The sequence below is a fragment of the Podarcis tiliguerta genome (assembly GCF_965153285.1).
Source record: "Podarcis tiliguerta genome assembly, chromosome: 13".
NCBI lineage: Eukaryota > Metazoa > Chordata > Lepidosauria > Squamata > Lacertidae > Podarcis > Podarcis tiliguerta.
In genome coordinates, this window is record NC_139546.1 from 46,397,648 (window position 1) to 46,415,704 (window position 18,057).

The 18,057-nt window shown below is 43.7% G+C and overlaps 2 protein-coding genes across 16 annotated transcripts in view; both read left to right on the forward strand.

Annotated features, from left to right (window-relative positions):
- LOC310662873 (immunoglobulin mu heavy chain-like) overlaps nucleotides 1–18,057 on the forward strand; it is a 301,954-nt gene that overhangs the window by 237,021 nt on the left and 46,876 nt on the right. The gene's annotated exons all lie outside the window — the stretch shown is intronic.
- The window catches only part of LOC310662854 (uncharacterized protein), a 40,321-nt gene that overhangs the window by 14,156 nt on the left and 8,108 nt on the right, over nucleotides 1–18,057 (forward strand). Inside the window, exons 1-7 of one of the 3 annotated variants that reach the window (XM_083410049.1) lie at nucleotides 6,383–6,467; nucleotides 8,439–8,744; nucleotides 11,591–11,926; nucleotides 12,572–12,895; nucleotides 14,084–14,404; nucleotides 16,973–17,269; nucleotides 17,677–18,003. In XM_083410049.1, the coding sequence (XP_083266175.1) occupies nucleotides 8,471–8,744; nucleotides 11,591–11,926; nucleotides 12,572–12,895; nucleotides 14,084–14,404; nucleotides 16,973–17,269; nucleotides 17,677–18,003 (1,879 nt within the window). In that variant the 5' untranslated portion in view covers nucleotides 6,383–6,467; nucleotides 8,439–8,470. Of the gene's footprint in view, nucleotides 1–6,382; nucleotides 6,468–7,501; nucleotides 7,571–8,438; nucleotides 8,745–11,590; nucleotides 11,927–12,571; nucleotides 12,896–14,083; nucleotides 14,405–16,972; nucleotides 17,270–17,676; nucleotides 18,004–18,057 lie in introns of those variants that run through there. The other 2 variants (XM_083410047.1, XM_083410048.1) reach the window with 2 other exon arrangements.

Here is an 18,057-nt window from a genome sequence, read left to right on the forward strand (position 1 = left end):
CATATCTAGCAACAAAGTTCCACAGTTAATCTACAACTTTAGAAACAGAGCATTAAATAAAAAGTTCATAAATCACTTAATTCATCAAGACTCTTGCTGATGAAAGAATCTAGAACTCTTGTGACATAAATAGTAATCTCATCCATTACTACAAAGTAGTAACATTTTCGTAATCATTAGTTTTTGAGGGAGAAAGCTACGTTGAAACTGTTGACACAGATATGCATCTGTGGACGACAATCTCTTTGGCCAGTTCACATCTTCCGCCACCAATATGGAGAGCAGTAATCACTTACAGGATCAAATAAATGATGGTACGGACGCAGAAGTGCTGCTTCTCTTGAACCTCTGCATCCTATTCTAAAAGCATCCCTCCCATACTGATGGCCATTGGGCGGCAATTACACCTCATTTAGATTAAGGACCCTGGAAGCATCCTCTGCCGTTGATTTTCAGCCAGCAGGAGCTAGGGGGAGAATGAGGACGGAAACAAGTTGCCCATTTGAAGGAATAAGTCATCCTTACACTATATATTCTTCCTTCTCTCTCAAACCCACGGAGAGGAACGTTTGGCTATGACAAAGACAAGCACATCTTCAGTTGCCTCATTCATGTTCAATTAGATGAAGACCAACAGGCACCAGGATGCAGAAGTCACCCTTTGCCATCCATACTGTTTCCCATTCCTTCCTAGCAATGGCAAGCTGTGGAATAAGGTTGAGTCAAAATCCCATCTTGAGCCATTCTACAACAAGGTGGAGGGTTTTCCACCTTTTGTATTGTTGAGTTGAAACCCAGTTACCACGTTGGGGAGGCTCAATGAATGGGTTATATTTATACTCAATTTTCTTTCATATTTGGTATACGTGGTCACCACTCTCCAATTTTATTTCTTAATTTTATTTTTACCAACAACCAAAACACAAACAGTGAAAATAAACAGTAAAACCCCCCAGGTGGCTGATACATTGGGTATACATAATCAATGATAACATATTCAAATCAGCTATATGTACAATTCTATACAACTTAACACTCCTCCCTCCACAAGGTTTATTTAACTTTTAACATTTAATACCCCAAGTTGTTCAAACCTGCCCAAATAATTCAATATCTTCTCAAACCAATCCTCCTCCTTCTTACTGACCTTAAACCCTTTCATTTTATGTATCTTCACAGTTAGATATTCTAAGATTATAATATTTTTCAATTTTTCCCTCCGTTGCTTCACCTCTAGCCCTTCTGCATTTTTCCAATTACTTGCTATAACCTGTCTGGCTGCAATTACCATCAATTTTACCCATTTACATTCCTCTTTTGTTTCTAACTCGGTGCTACTCAGGCTAATAAGAACGATTAATTTAGATATTTCCACCTTCCTAACCACAGTTCCCGATATTTCTATACCAATCTGTTTCCAGAATTCATTAACTACAATCCCACCACATATGACTGTACATTCCCATCACTCTACATTTCCTCCAACAATTCTTGCTTCCAGATTTTGTAATATGATATAACCTTACAGGTCTGTAATACCATTTTTACCACCTCTCTCCAATTAACCAAGATTTAGGTGACATATAATCAACCACTGTTTGCATTACATATGTTTGTAACCAGGGGTGAATCCAAAGGAAATCCACAAAATGAAATCATCTTGGCACTCTCTCTCTCTCTCTCTCTCTCTCTCTCACACACACACACACACACACACACGTGGACATTCATGTGTGAATACACATAAAATACGACAAGCTGGTATGGTGGGATGATAGAGTGCTATACTTTAAGCCCAGAAGATCTAAGTTTAGTCCTCAGCCCCAATCTCATTGGGCATCTTTGGGCAAACCACTTTATCTCACATCCTGACTGACCCAGAGTTGTGATAATAAATGAGATACCAATTGTAAAGTCCTTTGTAGGCTTAGAACTACTACATGAAATGCTAAAATACTGCTGCCGGGGTGGGACCTCGGGCTAAGCTGTGTGGGTGCCTGGAAGGTGAAAAATAAAATAAAATGCTAAAATAACAATAATCGTAGAAAACAATCCTCTAACAAGTGACACATAAAACTAATGAATGAGACATAAACTCCTGCACAGGGATATCCCAAAATGAGACATCTACTCTTCCCTTCATTGCAGAGTGGATTTTGCAAAATCAATTCCAAAAATTAGATTGCATCATATTATGGCTCTGTAATAAATAGCTGTATTGTAACAGGAGGTTTTTGCAAGTTGGAATGCAGTCCTTCCAAGGACTTCACAAAAACATCAGGACCAGGAGGAAAATTATTATCAAATTCATGAGGGCTTAACAGAGTTAGTTTGTGACATCTCATTCCCCATTCCTTAGGTAGGTATTGCTATGCAGATCTCATTTTTAAAAAACATCTATGGCTCCAAGAAGCATGAATTCAACTCTTTGGGCATGAGCTCACTTTAGTTGCTTTGCCATTTTGCATGCAATCGCCTGCAACCTTCATTCCCGTGAATTTACATAGATAGATGTAGATCTTTAATTTGCACCCCTCATTCATACCACAAGTGCAGAATTCTGGTGTGCCTGAGGCACCACTAAGCAATAATTTGTCACTTGCTTGAAAATCACTAACTAAAAACAGAACTCTGCTGCCTCCCAAATCTTCTCTTTCCCATTTCCCCCCGAGGCCCGAGGCCCTCACCTTGTTTGTGCAACATTCTCTTGCTCTCTGTGTCATTTAGCTGCAATAAGAAATCACCATCCAGAAAGTGCTGACCTCCGTGTATTGTCCAAAGTTTACCTAGATGGGATCGTGGACGTCGATGACGAGGAGTTCCAAAACATCTCATCCATCCTTTCGACTTTCATCATCCTTTTTCTCGTGAGCCTGTTCTACAGTGCCACTGTGACCGTCATAAAGGTAAAAACAAATGGAAGGCAGGGTACTAAAGTGAAACAGGCAATAGCCATTCTCTTAAACCAAGTGGAACTGGGAGGGCAAGAGGGCCAGTGGGCTTCACAAGAGCAGGCCAGAACAAGCTCCAAGGACAGGCGCCATTTTGTGAAACCATTCGGCAAGTCAAACTTCGGTCAGTAGCTGGTGCTCACTTGTTCTCTACTTTGTTGCCTGTCTACTTCCCTCTCCATTCTCTTCCACCATGGCTTCTCTCCCAACCTTCATCCCTCAGCTGCTCTTCGCCACTTCATCTCAGCTTCTTCCCCGTCCATTCCTCTACCCACTCCCACTATTGCTCTTTCCTCTCACCCTTTATTTCATGAGCCCAGAATTCTCTGACATCATTGGGGTTGGGGTTGGGGGTAGTCCACATTACGCAGGATGAGAGGCTGCAAATGGATAGGTCCTTGCATGATGCACTTCTTCAGTAGCGAAATTAGTTCTTCTTTCCCAATTCCAGGTGAAATAGCAGCGTGAAGGGTCTTCTGGCAACGGACAGTGACTTCTCTATTTACCAGCAACATAATAAAGGACTTGACTTCTTCGTCCACTTTTGGAGAAGAAGGAAGGATGCAAGCCTTTCCGTCTTGCTTTGCATCATGACCTCAGGATACTCATTGGCTTGAACTAGATTTAGACCCATTGTTTACATTTTAGAGCTATGGTGCAATTTTGCTTCACTTTTCTGAGTGTATATGTGTGTTTTCCAGCATCTCTTTGGTAGTCATGTTTTATTTCAGCTATAGTCGAAAGCCTTAATGTGAATATTGCACTTTTAACTTTCAACAGACAAGGAATCATTGCACAATATGTACCGACTAGAATGTTTATCATTTATATCATGATTGCTATGTAATACTGCAATAAAGATATATTCTTCACTGACACAGCGTCTTGCTTGTAAATTATTACTGTTGCTGTAGTTGCTACCTATAATTATGATGTAATTATGACGGAATCCCAAGACACTATTTCAACCAGAGGCAGTAAGGGATAGTTTATTGATGAAATTATTTTGGAAGAGCTAACTAGATTTCAATATGGCAGGTGTGCTTCCCGCATTAGATATTGGAAGGTAGTTAGTGCTCTACTTTAGAGGGAGACTCCTTAGTCACTATGAAACTATGTTTAGGGTAGAAAGCAATAGAATGTGGAGATGCTGTTGAAAGGCAAAGGAAATGAGAAATGGTAGACCTTGCAGGGTGGGAAGCCAAAGGACCTTTTTGTCATCTTAGCCACTCTTGGGGATGGCTTTGTTTTTAATTTGATGAGGGTTCCATTTTGAATAGAGGAGCCATGAAAGTGAAGTTGTAGGTCTGTGCGGTGGGCCTGTCAGTCATGGGCTGACAAGTTATGTTGACCCAGTCCCCATCTTGCAGTACGTAAGGAGCCGATTCCTAGAGGTGGTTAGAAGAGTTTGGATTTGAGTTTGGAAGGAAGAGACAGAGGAAAGGAAGGAAGGGAAGAGGGAAGAGAGTGGGTGAGATGAATCTAATTGTTCTTCTTGGGACATCTTGCTGGCGCGGGTGTGGAAGAAGAAGAGCTTGGATTTGATATCCCGCTTTATCACTACCCAAAGGAGTCTCAAAGCGGCTAACATTCTCCTTTCCCTTCCTCCCCCACAACAACCACTCTGTGAGGTGAGTGGGGCTGAGAGACTTCAGAAAAGTGTGACTATCCCAAGGTCACCCAGCAGCTGCATGTGGAGGAGCGGAGACGTGAACCCGGTTCACCAGATTACGAGTCTACCGCTCTTAATCACTACACCACACTGGCTCTCACTACACTATAGCTCATTATATAGCCAGTGTGGTGTAGTGGTTAAGAGCGGTAGACTTGTAATCTGGGGAACCGGGTTCACGTCTCCGCTCCTCCACATGCAGCTGCTGGGTGACCTTGGGATAGTCACACTTCTCCAAAGTCTCTCAGCCCCACTCACCTCACAGAGTGTTTGTTGTGGGGGAGGAAGGGAAAGGAGAATGTTAGCTGCTTTGAGACTCCTTTGGGTAGTGATAAAGCGGGATATCAAATCCAAGCTCTTCTTCTTCTTCCACACCCGCGCCAGCAAGATGTCCCAAGAAGAACAATTAGATTCATCTCACCCACTCTCTTTCCTCTTCCCTTCCTTCCTTTCCTCTGTCTCTTCCTTCCTCCCTCTGGCTCCAACATTGTCTCTTTCTTGTTTCCCTTTGATCACTACCCAGCTGACCACAAACACCTCTCACCAAACAAAATGAGCCTCTGCCTCCCTCTTTCTCCCTCCACCCCGCTTCCTTCTATCACAAGACCCAGGTAAAGCAAAAGAGTGGGGCAGGGAGCAAGAAGGAACTTTGAAAAACGTCTAGTAGTACTCATGTGGTCACATCCAGCCCCTGCCACAGAACCTTCCTTTCATCAAGGGCAAAGGGGGAGAGGGAATGGACACACCAAGAAAGGAGGGGTAGATTAGAAGTGTGGGCAATATTTGAACAGCTCCATTAAAACACACATGCAGGAAAACCCCAACAACTCAGCCAGACCCTGGGAAAATGAGTGGGGCAGAGGAGACGGGGGAGGGGAAACAGCATGAGGAATCTGGAGTCGAACGGGTGGAAGAGTTACTTTTGAGGGGCAGCCAGTGCTTTTTTCTTAAAAAATGTTTAGGGGTACTCTCGTTTTCCTACTCATATTGAAATACTGCCCCTCAATGAGGCCAAACTTAGATTCACAAAATGCTTAGGGGTATGCGTACCAAGTCTGTAAAGCTGGGTTGTGGGGCCTTGAAACAGCTGCTATGGGTTTGTGCAGTCCTCTTGAATTGCATGGTCTTCCCTTTAGGAAAAGGGATTTTTGCGACATAAAGCATGTGACATCTGTGGGACACAGGGATGCGTCCAGTTTTCTTCCTGCCAAAATTCAGTCCACAGTCACACTCTATAAATAATCTTAATTATTTATTTAAATAGTAGCTTTGATGTGGGCTTCCTAAAATCTGTGGGGCTCCTCAGAGACTCAGCAGAGGGGTTGTAATCAGAAGACCGATAATAGTGCGCATACTCTCCTTAAATGCAGTTTATCTGGAATGGGTAGAAGCAGAGAACTAGTGCATGTTTTCTGGAGTACAGGTGGGTGGATATTAAGCTTGTGGGATCTACCTTATTATCACTAGGACCCTGAGCTGCACTAACCAGAGCATGATGCAAAAGATACAGAATTAAAGAACTCTGAACCAAGGAACTGCTTTTGTATATAAGAACTCAACAGAGCTTGTAGTTCTTTCACACAAAAATCTACTTTCAGGTTTCTGTAAGCATTATTTCCTTCAACAATATAATTCGTATTTTGTTGCTGCTATTCTTATGCAATTGGGAGTCAGAAATCTTTGCCATTCTGCTGCAAGTTGCTCACTGATCTGCCGGTAGATCAAAATTTAGGGTACCTTCTGCCCACTTCTGTTCTAGGATACACTCTCAATTCATGCAGGGCAGTAGAATGAACCAACAGACTCTAAGAGATAGAGCAGAATGGCCTAATAGCTCCCTGTGAGTATTAGAAATACAACCCTAAATCCTGGGCCCATTTAATCATGATTTTGGGTACAATATAGATCTGAAAGAGTGGGGAAATTTATGGAAAGTAAATTGGAAATTCATGGCATGTTACATTTTAAGGGAAAACTTGCAGTACCGATGGTACCTGACTCCATGGAAGCTCTGCAAAATGTATAAAAAATATACCTAGTACTTGTTGGAAATGTAAAGAAGGAATCGGTACAATCTTCCATATGTGGTGGCTATGTAAAAAAATTAAAATCTTCTACAGTATATAGAACTCAAAAAAATGCTCAGGGTTTCGTTTATAAAAAAAACCCAGAAGCCTTTTTAATTGGAATTACAGGACCAGCCATTCCTAGGAATGTAAGAGAAATTTTTTTATATGACACTGATGCTGCGAGAATTCTAATAGCGACTAATTGTAAAAGTGATAAAATCCCTTCCAGGTCAGAATGGTTACAGAAATAAGTTTAATATGCAGAGCTAGCTAAATTAACCGAAAATATGAAAGACAATTCCAAACAAGTATTTATTGAAAAATGGGAAGTTTTCAAAGTTTATCTTAAGAACAATTGTGGTAGTATGAACTCGGTCGCTGCCTTTGAATAACGTCTATAGCTGTATTAAGAAACAAGGACACAGAAGAAATAATACTTTATTGTAAAATGATCGGACAGGTTTATGCAACAAGTTAGTAAATATGAAATTAAATATGGAGGGGACAGGAAGTTAGATGTACTTAAAGAAGATTTATTATCAAAATATATGAATTTATTTTCTTTTTGTTAATTTTGTATCTTTGTAACAAATGATGTAAATGTATAGCTTTTTTGTGTTCTGTTGGTGCCTAAGGATAATAATATTTTTTTAAAAAGGAAATACAACCCTAAGTCCTATATTGGAAATGTCTTGTAGTCTTCAACACACTAGAGTTCTGTAGCAAAATGGCTTTCTGGTAAACTGAGGCAGATATAATTTATGGAGGATCATAGATTAATCCCATTTCTGTTATGAACTGAGTGGGAAGAGGAGCCATGAAGCTAACGGAGGAAGGTTTTGATGTGCTGCTTGCCATATGGATTGTTGTTCCACCAGGTAATGTTTTGTGTGACCTCTGTAATGCTTAGCTGAAAATCAGGTTAAATCAAGCTGTGTGCTGTGGTTCCGGACAAAAGGAAATATAGTGCTATAGGTGAGGATTGAGGAGGATTACAAGGATGGAAGCGGCATCACATGATGACTGAGAAACGTTGTCTAAATGGGGCAAAATAAGATTTGTTGCTAGTATCAGGAACGCTGTCAGCGGCTCCTAGCTGGTTGCCCAAGAAAGTATAAAGACAAGGAAAAGTTTCTTACTGTCCTTTTCTATTTCAATCTTTATAGAGAGAGGCTATAGAACTCAGCCTCTTGGATAATGGCGTTGTCCCAAATGACACTCCACCCCAAACCCCCATCTCTCCCACTTCCTCATTCATCACTTCAACAGGTGCTACTATATGCCCTCTGTCTTCGAGTTCTGTGCACACCTACTTTTAAGGTCCGCCGGTTTCTGGGAGATGGAGGGTGTGGAATGCTTTCTAATGACAAGATGTCAGCCAGGTGTTGCTCTGGCTCTGACTGCTCGTCCTCTCACATGATTTCCCAACTTTCCTCCTCATCTGCCTCTGAGCTGTGACCTCCTGCAAACCCTTGTTGTAAATCTATACTGTCTTCCTCTTCCTCCTCCCTGGAAGGGCCAGGATGGGGAGGCGGTCTCCACCATTCCTCCTCTGCCCAGTCCCTGACAGTTAGACTGCTTTGAAAACTATGAATGTGAAAACTTCTCTATGACTACTAGGAACATTAGGGGAGGAACCCTATTGGAGACTGTGGAATTTGTAAAAGCTTCTGTAGTGTAAACATAGATTTATTTCTGTCTTTTCGTATTCCCCATTACCTGCCCTCTCTTTTTGCTTTCCTATAGATCAAAATGAAATTCCTTTGGTGTTCCCCCTGATGCCTTGCTGTGATTCCGATGAAAACAAGGCAGATGTAACCTTCGCCTGCCTCCTTGCTGCAAATATGATAAATTTTCCAACTATTGAGTGGCAACCCAGCAACAGTCAAGCAAAAACGTTCCCAGCAACACAGCAAAAAATAGGCAGCAGATTTTACAGTGCCAGTCAGCTGACAGTCCATTCGGAAGAACTTAAAACAAAATCTTATCAGTGCCTTGTGAAGCAGAAGCCAGAAAAGGGGGAACTACCATCAGCAACCATCCGCTACAATGGTAAGATGTGGGATGGCAGCGGCGGGTGGGGGACAAAAGCAGATTGTGGGATCTTAAAAAATGCCACACACAAACAAAGTCAGCTATTCTTTTGAGCCAATTGTACCCATGTTTTTAATTCACTTCAGCATTTATTTTTAAAAAATGACCACCATGATCAAAAAAGACATAATTTTTAAAATCTGAATCTAATACAGATTATAAAACAAAGCTGGAAATGTGAAGTCAACAAAAACTGAAAGCTGCAGAAATAGAATGCACTAATTAGGGAAGGCATGGGAGAAACAGCTTCAACATATACTGAAAGCATAACAGTATTAGGGCTTCTGTCATTGCGTGTCAAGGTCCCCAAGACACCCCCCAATAAAGCACAGTTGACACATAATTTTAGTTTAAGGTTTTTGGCATAATTTTGGCCACAACTTTATTAAAATTACAAGTGATGTGAGTGGCTGCTTAGGCATTGTTTGCGACTATCTGACCCCGCACGGGGACAGACTGACATTCGCATGCCCATGAAGTCAGAAAGGGGAAAAACATTTTGGGGAGAGAGACGGGACTGGGAACCATGCCTCACCTTTCCCCAAATGCTCCCAGGGGCTCTTGCGTGGCCCTAGCCCCTTGACAGGGGTTCGAACAAAAGAATGGCAAACCCCCGGGTTCCTTTAATGGAAAACCCCTGCAGCAGCAGCACTTTGGAGGGGCAGGCACAGCCAATCCATACCCCTCCACCGACCAATTCCAAAACCAATGCCTAACCGCAACATTACAAGTTGTGACGATTTGCTACGCAGTAGGCAAAAGCCAAATGGCACCAGCTAATCAGCCAAATGGACAAAATCCCTACTGGGCCCCTGCCCCTAAAGCACATGACCCCATGACAGGCATAGCAAGGTCAAGTGAACAACCTGAAAACAGGGAGGGAGGGTGGGTGTTCCGATCCGCGCAGCGAAAAGAGGAAGCTCAGCGCTGCGCACAGGATATTTAAGAGCTATGGCTGTCCATCATGAAATAGCAATATTTAAATCTGCCCAGCAACAGGCAGCACAAAGATAATGGTGGCCAAACTCTTTTTTGCCCAGCAACAGTGGGTGTCTTGCTAGCTCCCACCGCAACATGTGCTCTTAATGAAAGAGAACACGCTTTTCCAAGAAAGAGCATTCCCGGGAACTGGTTCAACAAGGCTAAAAGCACATCCTTCAGTCACAACATGCTTTATCGCATTCTGCCATGTTGGCAACCATGATGTGACAGAAAGCAACCACCGTTAAGGTGACATTCCAGCCTCCCCAATACATTTCCAGTCAACTTTATAAAATGCTCATGTGAAGCATACAATTGGCATTATTAGCATGGGCATATGAAAGATGAACCTGCCCCCTTTGAGAGCCGGAGAATGTTTGACATTAAACACAGAGATTATGGTTTTGTGCATCCTTTTTAAAAACGATATAAAAATCAGCTACTGAAGGCTCCAAGAAACAGGTAACCTCTTCCTCCTGGAATGTAATCCAATTGAAAATTGTGCCCCCTCCCTTCTCCAGCTGCTATTTGGCATGAATTGGAAGCTACCACTGACGTCAATCTTATGTTCCCTCCCATGCGCAGTAGCAGCTTCAGGATGGAGTGATTTTGTCAGGATCACAGTCTGGAGGGAAATGATTAATCTCCTCTCTGTGTACACACCACATGCAAATCCTATTAGCCCACTTTCCCATGCTCCAGCAGCTGCTATGTAATATTTTTAAAAAGATGCACACAATATGAAAGAATGCACTTAATGTCGCACATAGTTTCTCCCCAGATTTCCTCTTTTTCTCATGCTGTTTTTGAAAGGAAGGACACTTTTAAAATAGAAACCTAAACCCCAACTCTTGAGGTATGGAGGGCATTATGTGTTCTGATGTTGTTTTAAAGCACGGATGAGAACCTGTGTTCCTCCAGAGGCTGCTGAATTCTTACCCCCATCATGTGGGGCTGCCCTTGAGACTGACCCAGAAACTCCAGTGGGTGCAGAATGCCGCAGCAAGACTCCTTACGGGGTCTTCGCTGCAAGATCACATTCATCCGGTGCTATACCAGCTGCACTGGCTCCCGGTGGAGTACAGGATCAGGTTTAAGGTGCTGGTTTTAACCTTCAAAGCCCTATACGGCCTAGGACCCTCGTACCTACGGGGCCGCCTCTCCTGGTATGCCCCACAGAGGAACTTACGGTCTTCAAATTAAAACATCTTGAAGGTCCCAGGCCACAGAGAGGTTAGGCTGGCCTCAACTAGAGCCAGGGCTTTTTCGGCTGCGGCTCCAACCTGGTGGAACGCTCTGTCACAAGAGACAAGGGCCCTGCAGGGCTTGACATCTTTCCGCAGGGCCTGCAAGACAGAGCTGTTCCACCAGGCCTTTGGTCAGGGCGCAGCCTGACTCCCTCCTTTGGCAATCTTTACAAAACTTTAGTTTATGGTTGCCATCAATTTTGATTTTAATTAATTTTTATAATGTTTTTATAATGTTGCACTATTTTAGTGTTGTTAGCCGCCCTGAACCAGGCTTCGGCTGAGGAGGGTGGGATATAAATAAAAAAAAAATTATTATTATTATTATTATTATTATTATTATTATTATTATTATCCTGACCATTGGGCCAGACTGACTGATGCAGAGAGGAGTCAAGCAGCATCTGAAGAACCACAGCTTCTCCACCCCTGTGTTAATACTTTCGGTTATGTTTTACTTGTTAGCGTTTTCATAGTTTGTTTTTCTATCTTGCCTCATCTTATATAGGTTTTCTGTAGGCTTTCTTATACGAATTAATCCAGCAAACATAACAAAAATCTGCTCTCTGCTCTCAGATTGCACTCTACAAGCTCGAAAGCCAATCCAAGTTAACATCTTGACCCCCAGCTGTGGTGAGCAGGCCTCAGAGAACAGCCTAGACCTGGTATGCTTCCTCTGGAGCCTTGGCCCTGGGAAAGCCTATGTGGAATGGCTGAGGAATGGAGAAGTGGAGCAGGGCAGAGTGCAGGTGTCACTGGAAGCAGACCAAGGGAAAGGCAGTAGCTACTCCAGATTTGTCCGACGGAATATCACCAAAGAGAGCTGGGACAGAGGGGACATCTACACATGTAAAGTGGCTCGATCAGTTCGTAGCCCGGACATCATAATGTACAACACCAGCAAGTGCCAGGGTAAGAACTACCAGCTCTTCAGGATAAGGGAATGATGGGTGGGTGGAGATTATGCATTATTACCAGGGGCTTGCCAGGATGTATGCAACAGAGCTATGTTATAAACAGCTTAAGACCAGGTCACCTAAAAGGGAGAGATATTTATTTATTCATTCATTCATTCATTCATTCATTCATTCCCCGTCCATCTGGCACCAGCACTTTGAATTGTGCTCAGAAATGTACTGGGAGTTAATGCAGGTCTTTCAGGACTGGTGTTATATGGTCTCAGCGGCCATATTGAGGGGGAAAGGTGATGGATATAATTGGCAAAGTAGACAAAGAGAATACAGATAGTTTCTCTCTACAGTCAAATCAATCCCAATAAAATTATGCCTAGATTTTACAAATGAAAAAAGTAAAAATGGGGAAACATTGTTTTATCCACATTTTACCTCAAAAAAAAAGGACATACATCCAATATTTGTATATGCAACAGCCCTTTCATATCCACTGATAAGCAAGACCCTCTGTATTTAATGGAGTTCGTTTCCAAGTAACTATGGACAGCTAGTGTTCGTTCTCATTTTGGGTGGGTGTGTTTTTTGCACATTCAAGGATTTTAAAGAATCTTTCCCAATCTCTGTATCTTACCCTCCTCTCCAGCCTGCTATGCTTCACTGCTAAAACCTACTGTCTCCATCATCAAGCCATCCTATAGAGACGTGGTTGAAGGGACAGCCAATGTTACTTGTGCTGTGGTTGGTTTTGGCCTTGAAAACATTGAAGTTACTTGGGATGTGGATGGCAAGCCCAGTGCTATGGGTCAGAAGACCACGAGGGGAAAGGACGCCAGTGGAGAACAGGAGATTAAAAACACCCACACAATATCTTTGGAACAATGGAGAAAGGGTACCAGTTTCACCTGCAAAGTGGCTGGAGGTTGCTATGAAGAAGTCATCAAACAATTAACAATCAAGAAAGAAACACGTAAGTATGGATGTCTAGGTCTGGCTGCTAGAAGTAAACTCAGCTATCAAGTTCTCCTTCTGCTCTGATTACAAACTTTCTACATTATTACCTTTAAGGGCCAGTAATTGGCTGTGATTCTTCTTGGTGTTTGTGGCCTAACCACATAGTTCTGGTGCCTGCAGTGAGAAATCAGTGAGGCACCCACCTAATAATAATAATAATAATAATAATTTATTTCTTATACCTTGCCCATCTGACTTGGGTTACCTCAGACACTCTGGGTGGCTTCCAACACAATACAGAGGTGAATGGAAACAAAAAACAAACAAACAATGCATCAAACATTAAAAGCTTCCCGGAACAAGACCTTCAGATGCCTACGAAAAATCATATAGTTATTTAACATCTGATGGGAGGGCGTTCCACAGGGCAGGCCTGATTCCTGCCTGGTTCCCTGTAATTATAGTTACCTGCCTGGTTCCCTGTAATTATAGTTCTAGCAATGAGGGAACCACCAGAAGGTCCTCAAACCTGGACCTCAGTGTCTGGGCTGAATGATGGGGTGGAGACAATTGCAGTTCAAAAGCATACCAGTGCAAGTAAATAAATAGGTACTGTACCACTGAGGTGGGAAGGTAAACGGCGTTTCCATGCACTCTGGCTTCCGTCATGGTGTTCCGTTGCACCAGAAGCGGTTTAGTAATGCTGGCCACATGACCCAGAAAGCTGTCTGTGGACAAATACCAGCTCCCTCGGCTTGAAAAGCGAGATGAGCATCATTCCTCATAGTCAAATTCAACTGGACTTAACCATCCAGGGGGTCCTTTACCTTTACTCCTTCAGGTATACAGGACCAAAGCCATTTAGGACTTTAAAGTTCAACACCAACTCTTTGAACTGTGCTCAGAAACGCACTGGGAGCCAATGCAGATCTTTTAGAAGCAGTGTTATATGGTCCCAGTGGCCACTCTCAGTCACCAGTCTAGGAGCTGCATTGTGGATTGTTTTAATTGGTTTATGAGTCTCTCTCACATACACAAACCATGTGTGTGTGAGAGAGAGAGGGGGGGGAGAGAGAGAGGAGAGAGAGGAGAGAGAGAGGGAGGGAGGGAGAGAGAGAGAGAGAGAGAAATTGTCCTGAGCAAGTCTGCTAGCACAAATCTAGGCACTTCATTAATAATGATAGTCTCCGTCTTTTGAATTCAGAAACCATGGAGCCCTCCATCACCGTTTCGAAAGCCAACTTTGACGTCTCGCTCCAGAGTACCGTGGCCCTGATCCTTGTCTGCAATGTGAATGGGTTTTCCCCAGAGGAAATTAGCATCTCATGGAAGAAGGACAACAATATCCTGAATGAAACACTGTATGACAACGGACCAGTGACACCAGCTGGGAAGGGGTACACCACTTACAGCATCCTTAAAATTGGCAGAGACGAAGCAGGGGGGAAGGGCGGCAGCTACAGCTGTGTGGTCCACCATTCCTCGTCCAACCAGCCACTCACAAAGAGTGAAAAGGTACCCATTGGTAAGTGAATCTCCCAAGGTGGGTGCTGAGGTTGCAAAGATCAGTCAGGCTCTTTGTATGAATGATAAACTTCGAACACTTTCCTTTCTAGAGAAGGTTGCATTTTTTAGTAGGTCACATCATTCTTGGGGGGGACGGACACACATGGTCATAGCTAGGAGATAGACGCACCAAAGCTAAGAAAAGCCTGTTCGCAGGAAAAGGTCTTGTTCCTTTCCCTTATCTCTAAATATTGTAAGTTGCTATATTTGTTTAAAAAGCCCTAACAAGTGACCTGCTGGGAGCCTGAAGGGCCCTGCCCTGCTTCTATCCACCTGACTTGGGATGGGGCCTGACAGGCTCCAAAAAGGAGTGCTGCTGCTGCTGCTGCTGGGAGGGCTCTGTTTTTATTGTTTGTTTTTTTTATAAAAATGCTTTTATTTTTTATCTATGTCGTTTTAAATTGTGATTGATATTAATGCTGTATTCTTAGTCTTAGATTTTATTATTTATGTGGAAATTGCTTTCCATTTGGTTGTGTGCTTTTTGATGTGTTTTATTTATTGTTTATGACTTTTGTTATGTTGGTAATTGTGCAAATCTTGTCATGTTGTAAGCCGCCTTGAGCGTTGTTTTAACTATGGAAAGGCGGCATACAAATAAAATGATGAACGAATGAATGAATGAATGAATGAATGAAAAGTAAGGTATGGTAAAAAGTTTGGGATTCGGTACAAGGGTTCTTCTGCCATTGCAGATTTCACACTGTACACTAACGCAACCAGTGTTACATCAGTGTTACACCAGTGCAACACTACAGTTGGGATGTAGCCACCTATTCAGCAATACAGGAAGAAGCAACTGTGCCTTGATTCAGAGAAGAGTAGATGGAGAACACTGAAGACATAGGAAAGAGGAGAATCAACACTGAGCCACTGTATTCCCTTCAACTGGGCCAAGAGTGCTTGCGTGCCCCTAATTTGCAGTGGTTGCAGCTACAAGTAATAGGATCATTGATTAGAGTTGGAAGGGACCCTGAGGATCATTTAGTCCAACCCCTGCATGCAGGAATATGCAGCTGTCTCTTACAGGGATCAAACCTGCAACCTTTGTATTACTAGCACCACATTCTAACCAACTGAGCTATCTGAATATTTCTGTGAGGAGGGGGCAGTGGCGGAGGAAGCCTCTCTAATACCAGGGGCGGTGTGAACCGCCTATAAGGGCAGGGCGAACTGCCCATTGGGAGGGACGGGATGATGAGCGCAGCGCCCACCGGGAGGGACGGGATGAGGCGTGTGGCACCCATTCCCACCCCCCTCTGTTTTTGCCCACCTGCTTGCTTCCCATCCTCTCCCCTGCCTGCCTGCCTGCCTCCTCCAGACGGGAGCACGGGGTAACGGCGCGCTGCTCCCGCGACTCCCAACCCAGGGTGCGGGGCAATCACACCCGGGCGTAGGGCGCAATCGGCCCACATGGCCAGGTCAGGGGGCACATTCCACCACCATGGCCGGGCCAGAAGGCATGATTCAGTGTGGCGGTCTGCGCCAGGGGGGCACAATCTGGCACGGCGGCGCAGCTGGGGGACGCGATCCAGCCCAGCCAGGATTTTGTCATCCCTGTCAGGGATGGCATCTGGGGAGCCCCACCCCCACCTTGCTCCGCCTCTGGGAGGGGGTGCACGAGTAACAAGGACCAAAGCATAGACTAACAGTGGGATGGTAATCCACTTGGACCAGGGCAAAGGATCACATACCAAGAGTACACATTCACAGGATGCAACCTAATATACAATGAACTTGAAGTCAGGATGTAACTAAACCTCGGTTAGATATCTCCTGAAATCTCACTCATGGTGCAAAGCTTAATCCTAAAGCCCGTGCAGGTAGATGTGGTGTGCAGCACTCTCAGCAAAACCTCACAGCATATTTCCAGGCATATTCATTGTACAAATGTTTCTGGTGATGACTTGCATGTGCAAGACAGCTGTCAAAAAACACCACAGGCAGAGCATTCTTACCACCTCGCCTCACTTCTCTGCTTTTCAATGAGGAGAAGTTTACACATTCACCTGAGAAAAACTTGGCGCATCTGTGGATCAGAGTTCAGGCTTTGGTGAGTCTCTCCAAACTGTTGGTACCAGAGAGAATTGTCTTGTCCTCTGAACTCAGCACACAGGCAGGATAACCTTTAGGCGTAAGCAGTTGTGAAGACAATATATCCTCATTCAACACAACTCTTAACTTCATTGACCTAAGGACCTCTGCTCTGCACCTAGCATTGCTGGGTTCACCCAACTGATGCTTGACCCCCTGCCACACTTTCTGCGCATGCTCAAAATTCAGTTCTGTCAGCTTCCCCCACCTATCGCACAACAACACTTCTACCGCCTATGCCAGGAATTCCCACAAGGTCCTGTTTGCTGTTCCACTTTGTTTCACTCATGAAGAATTTCTTCATTTCTTTCGCTTATGCTCCTGAGGACTTCCTTTTTCTTAATACAGGTAATTTGATGTCTTCCTAACCCACCCTGCAATGCTACTCTTTCCCATTTTATGACGGCTACTTATAACAGAAGTTTCTTCACAGACCAGCTTCAAGCACCTACTGTTGAACTCCTGCAGTCAATAGACCAAGAAAATAAAACCATCATGCTGAAGTGCATCGCATCTAACTACAGACCCCCAAATGTGAGCATCGAGTGGAAGGCTGGTCCACAAAACAAGAAAGTAACATTTGTGGAACGAAAGATGGCGGACGGGACATACATTTCCAGCAACCAGTTGAAAATGCCCATCTCTCAATGGCAAGAAGTGGAGATCAACACATGCGAGGTGGTGCATGAGGCAACAAATACAAAGGTGGTCAGGAACATCTCGAGAAAAGGTAATGTTGAACAATAAACCACACAACAAATTGCCAGAATTTCTGGGCTGAATCCCTCAGTTAGACAATGAAAATTAAGCAAGCCACTTAAGTCAGGCCTAGTTAGCCACCCATCATCAGAACAGCCAGTGAGTTTTCTGGAGTTGCATAGAAATTAAGAGACAAAGTTCTTTGGTTTGGGACAGCAGGTCTGATGGCTGAACCATGGACAGAAGCAATAGTGAAAAAATTGAGATACAAGCTGAATATGGGAGAGGCAAAGCAGGAAGAAAAAGAATATAGATAGGACATACTATTCCCAAACCACTGATGGTTTTATTCCAGCATCACTAGTGTTATTTTGAAGAATCCAGCGCTCACCAATAGTCTTACAAATTAGATTTGCCTTTCCCTCTCTTTCTCTTCAGACTGGATTGTGCCAACAGCTCTCTCATTGACTCTCAGCACTGACCCACTCTGTCCCAGCACAGGACTGGGGAACAGTGGTAACATCACTTTAGTCTGCTCCATCTATGGCAACTCCCTAGAGAACATCCAAGTCATCTGGGAGGCCAGTGGGAAGGCTCAAGAGGCCCCCAAGCCTGCAAACCTTCTGAAGAATGCTGGCCAGTTTTATACCAGGAGCAACTTGGTTGTGCCCCTGAAGGAATGGAACACGCTACAGAAGTATACCTGCAAGGCAAGGCAACCTGGTACAAGTAACATCCAGACAAGCAGCATCAGCAAGTGCACAGGTCATTTTCCAAGCCTACTGCAGAATCTCTCTCTCTCTCTCTCTCTCTCTCACA